This window comes from Miniopterus schreibersii, assembly GCF_964146895.1.
Source record: "Miniopterus schreibersii genome assembly, chromosome: X".
In the NCBI taxonomy this organism is placed as follows: Eukaryota; Metazoa; Chordata; class Mammalia; order Chiroptera; family Miniopteridae; genus Miniopterus; species Miniopterus schreibersii.
Window position 1 is genome coordinate 97,704,136 of NC_138104.1, and position 17,426 is coordinate 97,721,561.

General features: G+C 37.8%; 1 protein-coding gene and 1 pseudogene across 2 annotated transcripts in view; one reads left to right on the forward strand and one right to left on the reverse strand.

The window, feature by feature from the left end:
- The window catches only part of SCML2 (Scm polycomb group protein like 2), a 102,245-nt gene that overhangs the window by 55,105 nt on the left and 29,714 nt on the right, over window positions 1-17,426 (forward strand). The window contains exons 10-11 of the mRNA XM_081125876.1: window positions 4,323-4,526; window positions 5,651-5,833. Coding sequence (XP_080982002.1) covers window positions 4,323-4,526; window positions 5,651-5,833 — 387 coding nt within the window. The remainder of the gene's footprint in view (window positions 1-4,322; window positions 4,527-5,650; window positions 5,834-17,426) is intronic.
- On the reverse strand, window positions 7,746-8,316 carry LOC308551677 (large ribosomal subunit protein uL22 pseudogene; annotated as a pseudogene). The gene has a single exon. The product of its transcript is annotated as a large ribosomal subunit protein uL22 pseudogene (transcript).

Here is a 17,426-nt window from a genome sequence, read left to right on the forward strand (position 1 = left end):
GTGTAAATTGGTGGTCTAGTGTCATTTCTTGCATGTACTTGTCCAATGTGTTATGTCTTTTTGATATAGTGCCCCCTTATCATTATAAAATGCCCATCTTTGTTTCTTTTTACCTTTTGTCAGATATAAGTATGGCTATACCTGCTTTTCTGTGGATGCTATATATTTGCTTGGAGAATAATTTTCCACCATTTCACTTTGAGCCTATCTTTGTCTTTATAGCTTAGATGTGTCTCCTAAAAGCAGCATATGGTTGGGTTTTGTTTTTTGATCCAGTCTGCTACTCTGTGCCTTTTTATTGGTGAATTCAGTCAATTTACATTTAGGGTAATTATTGATGTCTGAGGATTTCCTATAACTATTTAGTCTTCTGTTTTCTGGTAGCTCTGTGCCTCCATTTGTTCTTTTCTTTCGTGTTTCTGTCTGTTGTTTTTGTTTGGTAATATTCCATACTTTTTTCTCTGTTTGCTCTTTTTTTAAGTTTATATATCTCAGTTTTTTTGTGTGTGTCTGGTTACCATTAGGTTTATGAAAAAGCAAGTTTAATATATACAGTAGTTATTTTTCTTTTGACTGCATCTAATCTCCATCCTCCTTTGCAAATTCAGACCTTTTACACCCTCCTCTTTTCTGTTTTTGTTGTCACAAACTATCTCTACTTACTCTGTACATTTTTTGGTGATCTTACTCATAGTTTTTTGACTTTTTGCTTTTTGTTTTAGGTAGAATAACCTCATTGAGTGTTTCCTACAGTGGAGGTCTTTTGGTGATGAATTCCCTCAGCTTCTGTATGTCTGGAAAATTCTTTATTTTTCCTTCATATCTAAAAGATAACTTTGCTGGATATATTATTTTTGGCTGGTAATTTCTCTCTTTCAGTAGTTTGAATATTTGGTTCTACTCTCTTCTGGCTTATAGAGTTTCTACTGAGAAGTCTGATGATAACCTAATGGACTTTTCTTTATAGGTTACTTTCTCCCCCCCCCCCCCCCCCCCGGCTGCCTTGAGAATTCTTTCTTTGTCATTAATTTTTGACAGTTTTAACACAATCTGCCTTTGAGAAGGCCTTTTTGGATTGAGGTTATTAGGTGTTCTGTTTGCTTCATGGGTTTGAAGGTCTAGCTCTTCCCATAGGTTTTGGGAAGTTCTCAACTATTTGTTTGAATTGACTCTCTGTTCCCTTACCCTCTCTTCTTGTATGCCTGTTGTTCATATATTGTTCTTTCTGACTGAGTCATATAGTTCCATAGAGTTCTTTTATTATTTTTTATGCTCAAATCTCTGCATCATTTCTAGATTTCTATTTTTGATATCACTAATTCTTTGCTCCATCTGGCCAGCTCTATTTCCTGCGCTTGCTAGTTCATTCTTTATCTCTCTTATTGAGTTCTTCATCTCCAGAATTTCTGTTTGGTTCTTTTTTTTAAAAAAATATCTTTATTGATTTTAGAGAGAGGAAGGATTTGGTTCTTTTTAAAAGTTTCCATCTTTTTGGTAATGTACTTGTTTTGTTTGTTGATTTTGTTTTTAAGTTCATTAAATTGCCTCTCTGTGTTTTCTTGCATCATGTTGAGTTCTTTCAGAACTGCAGTATTTTTTTATTGAGGTTTTTAAATTGATTTTAGAGAGAGGAAGGGGAGGAGACAGAGAGGAGAGAGAAACATCGATGTGAGACAGAAACATCGATTGGTTGCCTCCCTGAAGGTGCCCCTACTGGGGATTGAACCCACAACCTGGGTATGTGCCCTGACTGGGAATTGAACCTATCACCTTTCCGTGTATGGGACTATGCTCCAGCCACCTGAGCCACACCAGTCAGGACCAGAATGGCAATGTTAAATTCTCTGTCGTTTAAATCACATATTTCCATGTCTTTAAGTTTATTTTCTGGAGATATATTATTTTCTATCTGAGCTGCCTCCTTACCTTGTTTATTCATGGTATTTGATGTATTCCTTCTCTGTCTAGGCATCTATGTTGAGTGGTACTTCTTTAGTACAGCAGCTTTCAACTGGTAGGCCATGACAGGCACACTGGTGTGCCACAAGAATTTTAAAAACATGCAATACCTGACTATTTAGTCAGCGGCCACTGACCACTTTCCCCTTAGATTGTCAAATAAAAAAATGACAACAGCCAACACAAGAATAGCCAACTCGTGTGAATGAATCAAAATTATACCTATTTTTTTTTTGGTCAGATTGGCAAAAAAATGTATTTTTTGGTATGCCACAGAATTTTAGTAATCAGTTTGTGCCACGAGATGAAAACGGTTGAAAATCGCTGCTCTAGTATATTGATAAGGAGAAGCCTTTCTATTTTTTTTTTTTTTTTTTAGTAGGTGGCGCTGAATCACAAGTTTTTTAATTTCTCTTGCACTTCTCTGGTGTTTCAGATCTCTGCCAGTTGGTGGAAAATGGCTTGTATTCCCTGGGAAGGTCTGTGCCTCCCTTGTGATCTGGTTGCCCCAGTCTCAGGGGGCCAACCCCTCAGGGGAATGCGGAGGGCAGTGAATTTGGTGAAATACCAGTGCTGCCCCTGCAGCCAGTCGCCATTAGCAGTGCAGTCTCTGATGTATGAGAGTGGAGTGAGTGATCTGGGGGAACCTGGCCACCTCCTTTGTTCCTTTGCCCTCCCAGTAATGGCAACCAGTATACTCTGCAGTGTCCCTCCGGACCTTCCACTCAACCCTGGGATTAGTCACAGTCACAGAGTGCACCCTTCACTCAGGGAAAAGTGTTTCTGTAATACCGTTTCTTGGGTTTGCAGATAATGTCCTCTGCAACTTGACATGAAGGGTGAGCAGAGGTGATCTCTGGGAGGTTAAGGGAAGGTGACCAGGCTCTGTGACTTTTTTCTCTGTCTGGAATGCCAATTGCCAGACAACTTTGGCCACACCTTTGTTCTTCATCCCTGCCCAGTCACTGGGCTCAGCAGCAGCTTGTACTGCCCACTCCTGCCGGAATGTTAACTATATCTCTTTGCTCCTCCTGGCTGAAGGGAGTGCCAGCCACAACCTGATTTCTCCCCTTTCCAGGCTGAGCCCTGCAGTGAGCTCCCAGCTCCCCTGGCTCTTCTCCCTTCTCACCTCCCTGGTTTGTTTTCACCTGCCCAGCTTCAGATGTTTCAATGCACAGATCTCTCAGACGTGTTTGTGCATTGAGCAGGGAATCCTCTGTTGAATTATAGCTATTCAAATTGTTGAAATTTCAGGGAGAGAGACCAAGGAGGTCTCTTATGCTTTCATTCCTTTGATATCACTCTGTATAAGTTCTTTATAAATTTTGGATATTAACCTGTTATCGGATGTGTCATTGGCGAATATCTTCTCTCATTCGGTAGGATGTCTTTTGCTGTGCAAAAACTTTTTACTTTGCTTGGCCAGGCGTGGCTCAGCAGTTGAGCATTGATCTAGGATCCAGGAGATTGCCATTTGATTCCTGGTCAGGCACATGCCCGGGTTGCGGGCTCGATCCCCAGTTGGGGGCGTGCAGGAGGCAGCCGATGAACGATGATTCTCTGTTCATTGATGTTTCTATCTCTCCTTCCCTCTCTTTTCCTCTATGAAATCATTAAAGATATATTTTTTAAAAGAACAAACAACTTTTTAATTTGATGTAGGCCTATTTGTTTATTTTTTTCTTTTGTTTCCCTTGTCTAAGGAGATATAGCAGAAAAAATATTACTAAGAGCAGTGTCAGAGAGTTTACTGCCTATGTTTTCTTCTAGGAGTTTTATGACTTTGTGTCTTATATTTAAGTCTTTAATCCATTTTAGTTTATTCTTGTATATGGTGTAAGAAAGTGGTCTAGTTTCATTTTTTTGCATTGCCGAGCTTTCTCAACACCATTTATTAAACAGTCTTTAGCACATTGTATATTCTTGCCTCCTTTGTCATAGATTAATTGATCATATTAGGCATGGGTTTATTTCTGGGCTCTCTATTCTAACATGACCAATCTTTAAAAAAGTTCCTATACTGTGTGTACAGCTAAAAGGTGAAAATACTCATTTATCTTTATATCATGTTATATAATGTGGGAATGTATGATTAATTGTTTTGTAGCTTTTATAATCAGTTTGGGAGCAATTCTAGAAAATTGCATAAGTATTTGGATTATTTCTTTCTAGGTTTAAAATCTTTACACAAATGTAAAGATATATTTAGATACATATTTTTAGGTAGAATAAAGGATCATTGATAATTATATTTAGGTTCTCTTGAGTGAATTGTGGCTTGTGGGATATTGTAATTGAATACATATTTATGTTTTTATAACCAATTTCATTGTTATATCTGTATACACATTTTTCCCCTCAAGTCTGTGTCTATATAAATAAACATGGAGACTGTGGCCCTTACCTGGATCAGAACAAAATCCAGCAGTTGCCTGACCACTTTGGCCCGGGCCCTGTGAATGTGGTGCTCCGGCGGACTGTGCAGGCCTGTGTAGATTGTGGCATTGAAAGTAAGACTGTTTTTGGATTCCTTAAGCCAGATAATCGTGGAGGAGAAATGATAACGGGTATGCTCATCTAATTATTTATTCATATTTTTTTCCTAATTTGATTTTCAGTTTTTAGAAGGCAAACATGTTATAATATGTATATTATTTTATAATATTTCTATTCTATTAACTTTAAAATATTGGAATATTTATTATATTGATATAATAGAATATTTATAATAGTTATATGTTTATAGACTTTTAACCCTGTTTGGAAAGCTTAATTTTACTTTTAAAATACACAAAGTATAATACTGTAACTTGAGATAAAAGGTACAGATGTTTTTCTTTTACATGCTTTGTTAAGTTCACTGTATACAAAGTACCTAGGTTGATAATAAATTTTAATTTTTTTAGAAAACAGACTGATTTATAAGAAGCTCTAAATAAAAATGTGGCTGAAGAAGTGATTAAGAGATAAATTATACAGCTTTCATGATTTTGTGCTCAGATACTACAACATTTGTCCCCATGGAATATTTGAAGTAGAGTGTTGTTAGAGATCAATGGGTTTCTGTTGTTTACTTTATGAATATTTTAAAATGAGAATTATTTTACTAATGCAGGCTGTTGTGTTGTGTTTTTTTAAATTTAATCTTTATTTTTTTATTATTTTATTTTATTTTTATTTTTTTAAAATTTTATTTTTGTTTAAAATATTACAGATGTCCCTTTTTCTCCCCAATGACCCATCCCTTCCCCCTCCGCAGTCCCTCTCCCCACCATTGTCCGTGTCCTTGGGTTGTGCACATATGCATATAAATTCTTTGGTTACTCTCTCCCCCTCCACCCACCCGCCCTCCTCCATCCCTCTGACATTCGTCAGTCTCATCTATGCTTCCATGTCATTGAATCTATGCTGTTTATTAAGTTCTTTAGATTCCACGAATAAGCGAGATCATGTGATATTTGTCTTTCGCTGCCTGGCTTATTTCACTTAGCATATTATTCTCCAGGTCCATCCATACTGTTGTGTTTTAATGAGAGGAATTTTTGTAATTTACGATTATTCCTTTGTAAATTACAAAAACTCACAAATTAGAGATATATTACATTTCCTAAATTGATGGCTTTTTAAAATAATTACTGTAGTTCTCATCTTTCTGTTATGTAACTCTGACATCTTTTTTTTCTTTCAATAGCCTTCTTTGATGGGGAAACTCATTCCATCCAGCTCCCTCCAGTGAACAGTGCGTCATTTGCTCTTCGCTTTCTTGAAAACTTCTGCCACAGCCTGCAATGTGATAACCTTCTGAGTAGTCAGCCTTTTAGTGCTTACAGAGGTAATACTCCTAGTACTGCAGAGGATGATCAAAATAATCCAGGTAAGAAAAAATGTAAAATTTAATACTGTGCTTCTGTTTTATATTACAGTTTATAATTAACTCAAGAATCTTGTTTAATGCAGTTCTCCCTTGTGTCCTCAGAGTAAACATTTTATCTACTATGATAATTAGACATGCATAATATATAGTTGTTTTTGTTCAAAGTCAGAAAGTAATTTCTTGTTGTATTCATAATGAACTGGAGAATCAAAACCTGAAAGGTATTTCATTGTGATTTGATTTGCATGTTGAGCATCTTTTCAAGTTCTTATTCGCTATTCGTATATTTTCTTTGGAGAAATACCTATTCAAATCCTTCACCCATTTTTAATTGGGTTCTCTATTTTTTATTATATAGATATATATTTATAATTATTATATATGTATATATTAGATATTGTATCTTTATACTTGTTATATGTAAGTATAATACACGAAGAATTCTTTATATATCCCATGTACAAGTTCCGTATCAGATACATGGCTTGCATATATTGGGAGAGGGAAAAAGTAGATTTACAGTTCATATGGAAAATAATATAATAATTAATAAATAATACTAAAAGAATATACTCTGTGTTTTGCATACTCAGAACTGTAAACCTACTTTTGGCCCACCCTGAATTTTCTCCCATTCTGTAGGTTGTCTTTTTACTTTCTTGATGGTGTCCTTTGAAGCACAAAAGTATTTAATTTTGATGAAGTCCAGTTTATCTATTTTTCTTTTTTTTCTTGTACTTTTGGTGTCACATCTAAGAAAACATTGCTTTAATACACGTTCACAAAGATTTACTTCTTTGTTGTCTCCTACGAATTTTATAGCTGCTCTATTTAGGTCATTGATCTATTTTGAATTAATTTTTGTTTTTGTTTTGACACAACAGATGTTTTGCTTTATACAGTAGTTGAAGGTATCATTACTTATATATGATTTTATAAATTATCAATACAGTCTCCTTATCCAGGGTTCAGTTACCCATGGTCTACTTCAGTCCAAAATTTTTAAATGGAAAATTCCAGAAATAAACAATTCTTACATTTGAAATTGCACACCATTCTGTGTAGCATGATGAAGTCTCACTCTGCCTTGCCTGGGATGCAAATCATCTCTTTGTCCAGTGTGACCACACTGTGTATAGTACCTGCTCAGTAGCCACTTAGTAGCCGTCTTAGTTATTAGATCTACTTTTGTGGTATCACAGTGCTTGTGTGTGTTCAATTAACTCTTATAGTAGCCTAATGCTACATCACAGTGCCTACGTCATTCAGCTCACTTCACCTCATCACATAGGCATTGTATCATCTTACATCATCACAAGAAGAAGGGTGAGTACAGTACAATAAGGTATTTTGAGAGAAAGATAACATTCATATAACTTTTATTATAGTATGTTATAATTGTTCTATTTTATTATGTTACTGTTGTTAATCTCTTACTGAACCTAATTCATAGATTAAACTTTATCATAAGTATGTATGTATAGGAAAAATCATAGTATATATAGGGTTTGATACAGTTCATGGTTTCAGGCATCCACTGGGAGTCTTGGAACATATTTCCCTGGGTAAGGAGGGACTTTTGTACTGTCTAGTGCCCTTTATTTTTTTATTATTATTATTTTAAAATATATCTTTATTGATTTCAGAGAGAGGAAAGGAGAGGGGGAGAGAGAGATAGAAACATCAATGATGAGAGAGTCATTGATCAAGCCCACAACCCGGGCATGTGCCCTGACCTGGAATCGAACACCCGGTCGCCTGGATCCTAGGTCAACGCTCAACCGCTGAGCCATGCCCAGCTGGGCTGTCTAGTGCCCTTTAATTTCAACTTGAAGAAGTCCCTTTAGTATTTCTTGTAGGGTATCTCTGCAACTGAGGAATTCTCTCAGTTTTTAAAAAATTTTATTAGCGTTTATTTGATGCTGAATTTACTCCTGGGCCACAAGTTTTGTTTCTTCAGTTTCTTCTGGAATATCTTTTTCTTCTTTGCAACCTCCTCTTCTGGTTTAGGAACAGTTTGCTCTTTTTCAGTAAGGATCATCTCCATGTGGCAGGGAGAGCTCATGTATGGGTTAATCTGGACATGAGGTCTGTAAGTTCTGGGCTGCATTTTGGGAGATTTGTTCACCTGGATGTGCTCAGTGACCAGAGAATCTAGAGCTAAACCCTTAAGTAAAGCAAAATTTTTTGCATTTTTAAGCATGTGCAGCAAAAATTCAACACTCTTTTTGAGCCAGGGATCCTGTGTCCAGCCCCATTGTTTGGCCTGGGCACACCTACCAACTCCACCATTGTAACAATAGAATGGGACACATTGCTTCTTGTAAAGTTACATACTTCAGATACTTGGTGAATTTTTGGATATGTGTACTCTTGATGACCTGAGCAGTTTCATCAGGGTTCTTAAAGTAAACATAAAGATTTGAACCCTTTAATTGGCATGATTTTGTGGGGTTTTCTGTGTCACGACAATAGCAAAACATTTTCAGAGCTCATCTAAGACTCTTAAGGGAATAGTCTCAGTTTTTGTTTATGGAAAATTTTTTATTTTCCCCTTCATTTTTTAAAGGTTAGTTTTGCTGAATATAGAATTCTTGCTTGACTATCTTTTTGTTTCAGTGATTTGCGTATGTCATCCCACTTCCTTCAGTAGTTTGTAGTTAGCTGCTAATCTTATTGAGGATTCTTTGTATGATTTGCTTTTTCTTGTACAAAATTCATTTTGCTTTTGCTTTAGACAGTTTGTGTTTTTCTAGGTGTGAATATCTTTGAATTTATTTTTGTTGGATATTGTTGAGCTTTTTGAATATGCCAGTTAATGTTTTTCATCAAATTTGGGAAGTTTTTAGCCATTATTTCTTCCTGAAATTTGTATTTATTGATTTAGAGAGCAAAAGAGGAAGGTAAGCAAGCAGGGAAAGTGGGAGGGGGGAGAAAGAGAGGGACACTGACTTATTGTTCCACATATTTATGCATTTATAGGTTGATTCTTACTTGTGCCCTGACCGGGGATCAAACCTATAACCTTGGCGTATGGAGATAACATTCCAACCAATTGAGCTACATGACCAGGGCCTATTATTTCTTAAAATATTCTTTCTGCCCTTTTCTCTCCTTTCCTGGGACTCTCTCATTATGTGTCTTTTGTTATGCTTGATAGTGGACCACAGGTCTCTGATATCTGTTCATTTGTCCTCATTCTTTTATGTTTTTAATATGTCTTTATTGATTTGAGAGAGAGGAAGGGAAAGGGGGAGAGAAAGAAAAATCAATGATGAAAGAGTCATTGATCAGCTGTCTCGTGCATGCCCCTACTTGGGATGGAGGCCACAACCGGGACATGTGCCCTGACCAGGAATCGAACTATGATCTCCGGGATCATAAGAAGATACCCAAACACTGAGCCATGCTGGTGGGGTTCTTTTTCGTTTAACTATATCATGTCAATTGATCTGTCTTTAAATATGTTGATTCTTTCTTCTATTACATCAGATCTGCTATTGAGTCTGTCTTGGGAATTTTTCATTTCATTTAATATATTTAAAAAAAATTCTCAAATTCATATTACATTCTTTGTTACTGCTTTATTGACAGTCTCTGTTTGGTGAGACATTCCTCTCATACCTTTCTTTAATTATTTACACAAAATTATTAAAAAGCCTTCTCAACATACATAAAATAGCATGCTTGAAGTCAGCCAAGAAAGTCCAGTGTCTGGGCTTGCTCAGAGGCGTTTTATATTGATATTTGTTTTCCCCTGTGTATTCGCCATACTTTTCTGTTTCTTTGCATGTTTCCTTATGTTTCAGTTGAAAACTGTGCCTGTTTAACTGACATAATGCAGTAACTCTCATCATTAGATTTCCTCCCCATCTGCAGAATTTGTTGTTGCTGGTGCTGTTTGTTTAGTGCAATTCCGAGTCTAATTTGATCAATTTTGCTGGGCTAATTGTGCCTTCTATGACTACCGAAGTCTTCTCCAGTACGACAGTGGCCAGGTAGTGATTGGACAGGGATTTCCTTCAACACCTGGGAGTGGTGTGTCTCCCTGCCTTTGCCAGGAGTCTTGTGTGTGTGTGTGTGTGTGTCTGTGTGTTGGGAGTCACCTTCAAAACTCCAGCAGGCAGTTTACAAGTCTGCTTTGTGCAGAGTATGAAGGTCGTCAAGTAAATGAGAGATGAGGGCCACCACTACGTTGCTGAGCATGCATAAGACCGTCTAGATTGCCAGGAATATCTCAGTGCTTTTCACCCGAATGGATATCTATTCTCCAGGTTTTCCTTTCAGGCTTTTTGGATAGCTTCTTTTGGGCCCCAACTGGTACTGCCACCTCAGGCAGCTGCAAGGTCAGAGGATTGCCAGTAGCTGCTCAGAGAGAGCCGGTTCTGATTCAGGTGAAATAAAACAAGGCCTGATATCACAGATTGTCAGTTATCTGCAAGATTGCTCAAATTGTCATCGTTTCCCAGTGTGGGGCTGTTGGACAGCTCCAGACCCATCGTGTCCTGTCCAGTGATGGCTAGGCTGCTGGTTTTCATAGCTAGTATACTTGCAAAGGTGTTTGTTTGCAAGTGTGCTCCCAAAAGTAGGGTGAAGGGCATGGCAGTGGGGACGCTAAAATGCCTCAGACTTTGCTATTCTTTCTTGCGTTGTCACTTTTTGCTGAACAAATGATTTTTGGATTGTTGTAATCTTTTAATCAATATCCAGAGTTTTGGACAAGTGGATTTTGCCAGTTTTTCATTATTTGGATGAAGGCGTGTATTTTCAGAAGTCCTCGGCGTGTATTTTCAGAAGTGCTTAATCAGTTGCCCTGCAAGTGCCTCTGTATGATGACTTTTTATATGGGCGTTTTAAAATAATCTAGAGTTTTCTACTTATCTCAGCAGGAACAGTTTTAAACTGCAGCGTACTATAATATTCAGAAGCCGAAATAAAGAGTCAACGTTATGCTTGAGGCAGCACCAGATAGATAGTAGATAATACACCACTTTCATAAACTTGTCATAAAGAAAGCATTACAAGTGAAAGAGAACTAAAGACTTTTTGTAATCTTGCTAAGATGCTAAGGAAGACAAATATGTATGGAGAAGTATACTTGCATAGTGAAATTTTCTGTATCATTAATGGGTATGAAAAAGTCAATGCTTTCTTTTCTTCTAATTTAATTGTTGCAATTTTTGAAGTATTTGTCATTCAGGAAAATATGTTTTGCCCCTTAGTTTTATAGTCAATGATTCAAAATAAAATCAAGTAGTAATAACTCTCTTAGATTTGTCAGTAGTCAGTCAATAAGTGGATGGCTAAAGGTTGCTCGTGACATGACTTGGAGAGACGTGCCTTGGCCCCCAACCATTTAGAACCAGGTGAAGATTGACCTTGGTTGTTCTCACTTAAAGTCTATTCTCAGACTTTGAAGAGTTCTATTGTACATACCTTTTCCTTAGATTTTGAGTGTGAATCAAGATATTGATGAATATTTAGAGTGTAATTGATCATTCGAGCTGTCTTTCCTTGTAGGATCATGCCTTAAAGAGTGGTCTTTCAGGTAGAAATGCATTTGGTTGAAAGATAAGTAAGCAGTTGAGTGGTAGTAATGGCAGCCCTAGGCCAGCGTTGTTGCCTGTGAAATGGGCTGTTAATTATACCAGTACTGCCCCTGCTCGTGGGAACAATTATTAGACACATTATAATTGGTTACCTCCCTGCATCTTGAGATGTTTGCAGATTCGTGATGGCCCTAGAATAAGTTAAACCCAGACCTAGTGCTTTAAACTCTGCAATATGATGTCACTGAAATAGTTTATAGGATGAAATGAACGTGTTGTTCATACATAATCTAATAATTCATGAACTGTTGTTGAAGTTTTAGTCGAAAAATGATTTAGAAACATGTGTTTCATGCTGATGGTATGAAAATTCTATAATATCTTATGAGAACACAATCTCTTTTTGACAACAGTTGAGGAGGACCTAACTGAAAAACAAACCACCAAGAGACCTTCTGAGCAACCTCTGTCTGATGTTGCTCCTCTACCTCCTAAGCTCCTCAAAACAGAGATGCATGCCTCTCAAGGTAAATAGTATTTACATGTCCCTGGATTGAGAAGAAAAGTTATAGTGTATTACTTATATGTACTCTAATATTTTAAAAATTTTGTGAAAGTATATAAAATAGCCTATGCAAAGACATTGTCCACTAAGTTCAGTGTCTGGGCTTCCTCAGAGGCAATTTATATTGACATAGGTTTTGTCCTGTGTATGCTCCATCCTTTTCTGTTACTTTACATGTCTTTCTATATTTCAGTTGACAACTCGGCCTTTTTAAGTGATATAATGCAAAAACTCTTATCATTAGATTTCATTCCAATCTCCAGAGCTTGTTGTTGCTGGAGTTGCTTCTTCAGTGACATTCTGAGTCTAATTTGATCAGGCTTCTCGGGCTAAATTTGTCTTCTATGACTACTGAAGTCCTCTCAGTTATCTAGTGGACAGCTAGTGATTGGAGAGGGATTTCCTTCAACGCCTGGAAGTGGTGTGTCTCACCGCCTTTGCCAGGAGTCTTGTGTGTGTGTGTGTGTTGGGAGTCACCTTCAAAACTCCAGCAGGCAGTTTACAAGTCTGCTTTGTGCAGAGTATGAAGGTCGTCAAGTAAATGAGAGATGAGGGCCACCACTACGTTGCTGAGCATGCATAAGACCGTCTAGATTGCCAGGAATATCTCAGTGCTTTTCACCCGAATGGATATCTATTCTCTAGATTTTCCTTTCAGGCTTTTTGGATAGCTTCTTTTGGGCCCCAACTGGTACTGCTGCCTCAGGCAGCTGCAAGGTCAGAGGATTGCCAATAACTGCTCAGAGAGAGCCGGTTCTGATTCAGGTGAAATAAAACAAGGCCTGATATCACAGATTGTCAGTTATCTGCAAGATTGCTCAAATTGTCATCGTTTCCCAGTGTGGGGCTGTTGGACAGCTCCAGACCCATCGTGTCCTGTCCAGTGATGGCTAGGCTGCTGGTTTTCATAGCTAGTATATTGCAAAGGTGTTTGTTTGCAAGTGTGCTCCCAAAGTAGGGTGAAGGGCATGGCAGTGGGGATGCTAAAATGCCTCAGACTTTGCTATTCTTTCTTGCATTGTCACTTTTTGCTGAACAAATGATTTTTGGATTGTTGTAATCTTTTAATCAATATCCAGAGTTTTGGACAAGTGGATTTTGCCAGTTTTTCATTATTTGGATGAAGGCGTGTATTTTCAGAAGTCCTCGGCGTGTATTTTCAGAAGTGCTTAATCAGTTGCCCTGCAAGTGCCTCTGTATGATGACTTTTTATACGGGCGTTTTAAAATAATCTAGAGTTTTCTACTTATCTCAGCAGGAACAGTTTTAAACTGCAGCGTACTACAATACTCAGAAGCCGAAATAAAGAGTCAATGTTTGCTTGAGGCAGCACCAGATAGATAGTAGATAATACACCACTTTCATAAACTTGTCATAAAGAAAGCATTACAAGTGAAAGAGAACTAAAGACTTTTTGTAATCTTGCTAAGATGCTAAGGAAGACAAATATGTATGGAGAAGTATACTTGCATAGTGAAATTTTCTGTATCATTAATGGGTATGAAAAAGTCAATGCTTTCTTTTCTTCTAATTTAATTGTTGCAATTTTTGAAGTATTTGTCATTCAGGAAAATATGTTTTGCCCCTTAGTTTTATAGTCAATGATTCAAAATAAAATCAAGTAGTAATAACTCTCTTAGATTTGTCAGTAGTCAGTCAATAAGTGGATGGCTAAAGGTTGCTCGTGACATGACTTGGAGAGACGTGCCTTGGCCCCCAACCATTTAGAACCAGGTGAAGATTGACCTTGGTTGTTCTCACTTAAAGTCTATTCTCAGACTTTGAAGAGTTCTATTGTACATACCTTTTCCTTAGATTTTGAGTGTGAATCAAGATATTGATGAATATTTAGAGTGTAATTGATCATTCGAGCTGTCTTTCCTTGTAGGATCATGCCTTAAAGAGTGGTCTTTCAGGTAGAAATGCATTTGGTTGAAAGATAAGTAAGCAGTTGAGTGGTAGTAATGGCAGCCCTAGGCCAGCGTTGTTGCCTGTGAAATGGGCTGTTAATTATACCAGTACTGCCCCTGCTCGTGGGAACAATTATTAGACACATTATAATTGGTTACCTCCCTGCATCTTGAGATGTTTGCAGATTCGTGATGGCCCTAGAATAAGTTAAACCCAGACCTAGTGCTTTAAACTCTGCAATATGATGTCACTGAAATAGTTTATAGGATGAAATGAACATGTTGTTCATACATAATCCAATAATTCATGAACTGTTGTTGAAATTTTAGTCGAAAAATGATTTAGAAACATGTGTTTTATGCTGATGGTATGAAAATTCTATAATATCTTATGAGAACACAATCTCTTTTTGACAACAGTTGAGGAGGACCTAACTGAAAAACAAACCACCAAGAGACCTTCTGAGCAACCTCTGTCTGATGTTGCTCCTCTACCTCCTAAGCTCCTCAAAACAGAGATGCATGCCTCTCAAGGTAAATAGTATTTACATGTCCCTGGATTGAGAAGAAAAGTTATAGTGTATTACTTATATGTACTCTAATATTTTAAAAATTTTGTGAAAGTATATAAAATAGCCTATGCAAAGACATTGTCCACTAAGTTCAGTGTCTGGGCTTCCTCAGAGGCAATTTGTATTGACATAGGTTTTGCCCTGTGTATGCTCCATCCTTTTCTGTTACTTTACATGTCTTTCTATATTTCAGTTGACAACTCGGGCTTTTTAAGTGATATAATGCAAAAACTCTTATCATTAGATTTCTTTCCAATCTGCAGAGCTTGTTGTTCCTGGAGTTGCTTCTTCAGTGACATTCTGAGTCTAATCTGATCAGGCTTCTTGGGCTAAATTTGTCTTCTATGACTACTGAAGTCCTCTCAGTTATCTAGCGGCCAGCTAGTGATTGGAGAGGGATTTCCTTCAACGCCTGGAAGTGGTGTGTCTCCCCGCCTTTGCAAGGAGTCTTGTGTGTGTGTGTGTGTGTGTGTGTGCGCGCGTGTGTGTTGGGAGTCACCTTCAAAACTCCAGCAGGCAGTTTACAAGTCTGCTTTGTGCAGAGTATGAAGGTCGTCAAGTAAATGAGAGATGAGGGCCACCACTACGTTGCTGAGCATGCATAAGACCGTCTGGATTGCCACGATATCTCAGTGCTTTTCACCCGAATGGATATCTATTCTCCAGGTTTTCCTTTCAGGTTTTTGGATAGCATCTTTTGGGCCCCAACTGGTACTGCCACCTCAGGCAGCTGCAAGGTCAGAGGATTGCCAATAGCTGCTCAGAGAGAGCCGGTTCTGATTCAGGTGAAATAAAACAAGGCCTGATATCACAGATTGTCGGTTATCTGCAACGTCGCTCAAATTGTCATTGTTTCCCAGTGTGGGGCTGTTGGACAGCTCCAGACCCATCGTGTCCTGTCCAGTGATGGCTAGGCTGCTGGTTTTCATAGCTAGTATATTGAAAAGGTGTTTGTTTGCAAGTGTGCTCCCAAAGTAGGGTGAAGGGCATGGTAGTGGGGATGCTAAAATGCCTCAGACTTTGCTATTCTTTCTTGCGTTAAGTCACTTTATGCTGAACAAATGATTTTTGGATTGTTGTAATCTTTTAGTCAGCATCCAGAGCTTTGGAAAAGTGGATTTTGCCAGTGTTTTTGTTATTTGGGGCAGGCGTGGATTTTCAGAAGTCCTCAGTCAGTTGCCCTGGCAGTGCCTCTCTATGATGACTTTTCAAGTGGGAGTTTGAAAATAATCTGGAGTTTTCTAGTTGTCTCAGCAGCAACAGCTTTAAGCTGCAGCGTAGTATAATACCTAGAAGCAGAAATCAAGAGTCAACATTATGCTTGTAGCAGCACCAGATAGATAGCAGACCATACACCAGTTTCATAAACGTTTCTTGGAGAAAGTGTTATAAGAGAATCAAAGACTTTTTGTAATTTTGCTAAGATTCTGAGGACGGCAAAGATGTATGGAGAACTGTATGTGTATAGCCAAATTTTCTGTATCATTAATGGGTATGAGAAAGTCAATGCTTTCTTTTCTTCTAATTTAAATGTTGCAATTTTCGAAGTTATTTGTCATTGACGAAAATAGGTTTTGCCCCTTGGTTTTATAGTCGATGGTTGAAAATAAAATCAAGTAGTAATAACTCTCTTAGATTTGTCAGTAGTCAGTCGACAAGTGGATGGCTAAAGGTTGCTCGTGACATGACTTGGAGAGACGTGCCTTGGCCCCCAACCATTTAGAACCAGGTGAAGATTGACCTTGGTTGTTCTCACTTAAAGTCTATTCTCAGACTTTGAAGAGTTCTATTGTACATACCTTTTCCTTAGATTTTGAGTGTGAATCAAGATATTGATGAATATTTAGAGTGTAATTGATCATTCGAGCTGTCTTTCCTTGTAGGATCATGCCTTAAAGAGTGGTCTTTCAGGTAGAAATGCATTTGGTTGTAAGATAAGTAAGCAGTTGAGTGGTAGTAATGGCAGCCCTAGGCCAGCGTTGTTGCCTGTGAAATGGGCTGTTAATTATACCAGTACTGCCCCTGCTCGTGGGAACAATTATTAGACACATTATAATTGGTTACCTCCCTGCATCTTGAGATGTTTGCAGATTCGTGATGGCCCTAGAATAAGTTAAACCCAGACCTACTACTTTAAACTCTGGAATATGATGTCACTGAAATAGTTTATAGGATGAAATGAACATGTTGTTCATACATAATCTAATAATTCATGAACTGTTGTTGAAGTTTTAGTCGAAAAATGATTTAGAAACATGTGTTTCATGCTGATGGTATGAAAATTCTATAATATCTTATGAGAACACAATCTCTTTTTGACAACAGTTGAGGAGGACCTAACTGAAAAACAAACCACCAAGAGACCTTCTGAGCAACCTCTGTCTGATGTTGCTCCTCTACCTCCTAAGCTCCTCAAAACAGAGATGCATGCCTCTCAAGGTAAATAGTATTTACATGTCCCTGGATTGAGAAGAAAAGTTATAGTGTATTACTTATATGTACTCTAATATTTTAAAAATTTTGTGAAAGTATATAAAATAGCCTATGCAAAGACATTGTCCACTAAGTTCAGTGTCTGGGCTTCCTCAGAGGCAATTTGTATTGACATAGGTTTTGCCCTGTGTATGCTCCATCCTTTTCTGTTACTTTACATGTCTTTCTATATTTCAGTTGACAACTCGGCCTTTTTAAGTGATATAATGCAAAAACACTTATCATTACATTTCATTCCAATCTCCAGAGCTTGTTGTTCCTGGAGTTGCTTCTTCAGTGACATTCTGAGTCTAATTTGATCAGGCTTCTTAGGCTAAATTTGTTTTCTGTGACTACTGAAGTCCTCTCAGTTATCTAGTGGTCAGCTAGTGATTGGAAAGGGATTTCCTTCAACGCCTGGAAGTGGTGTGTCCCCCTGCCTTTGCCAGAAGACGTGTGTGTGTGTGTGTGTAGGTAGTCACCTTCAAAACTCCAGCAGGCAGTTTACAAATCTGCTTTGTGCAG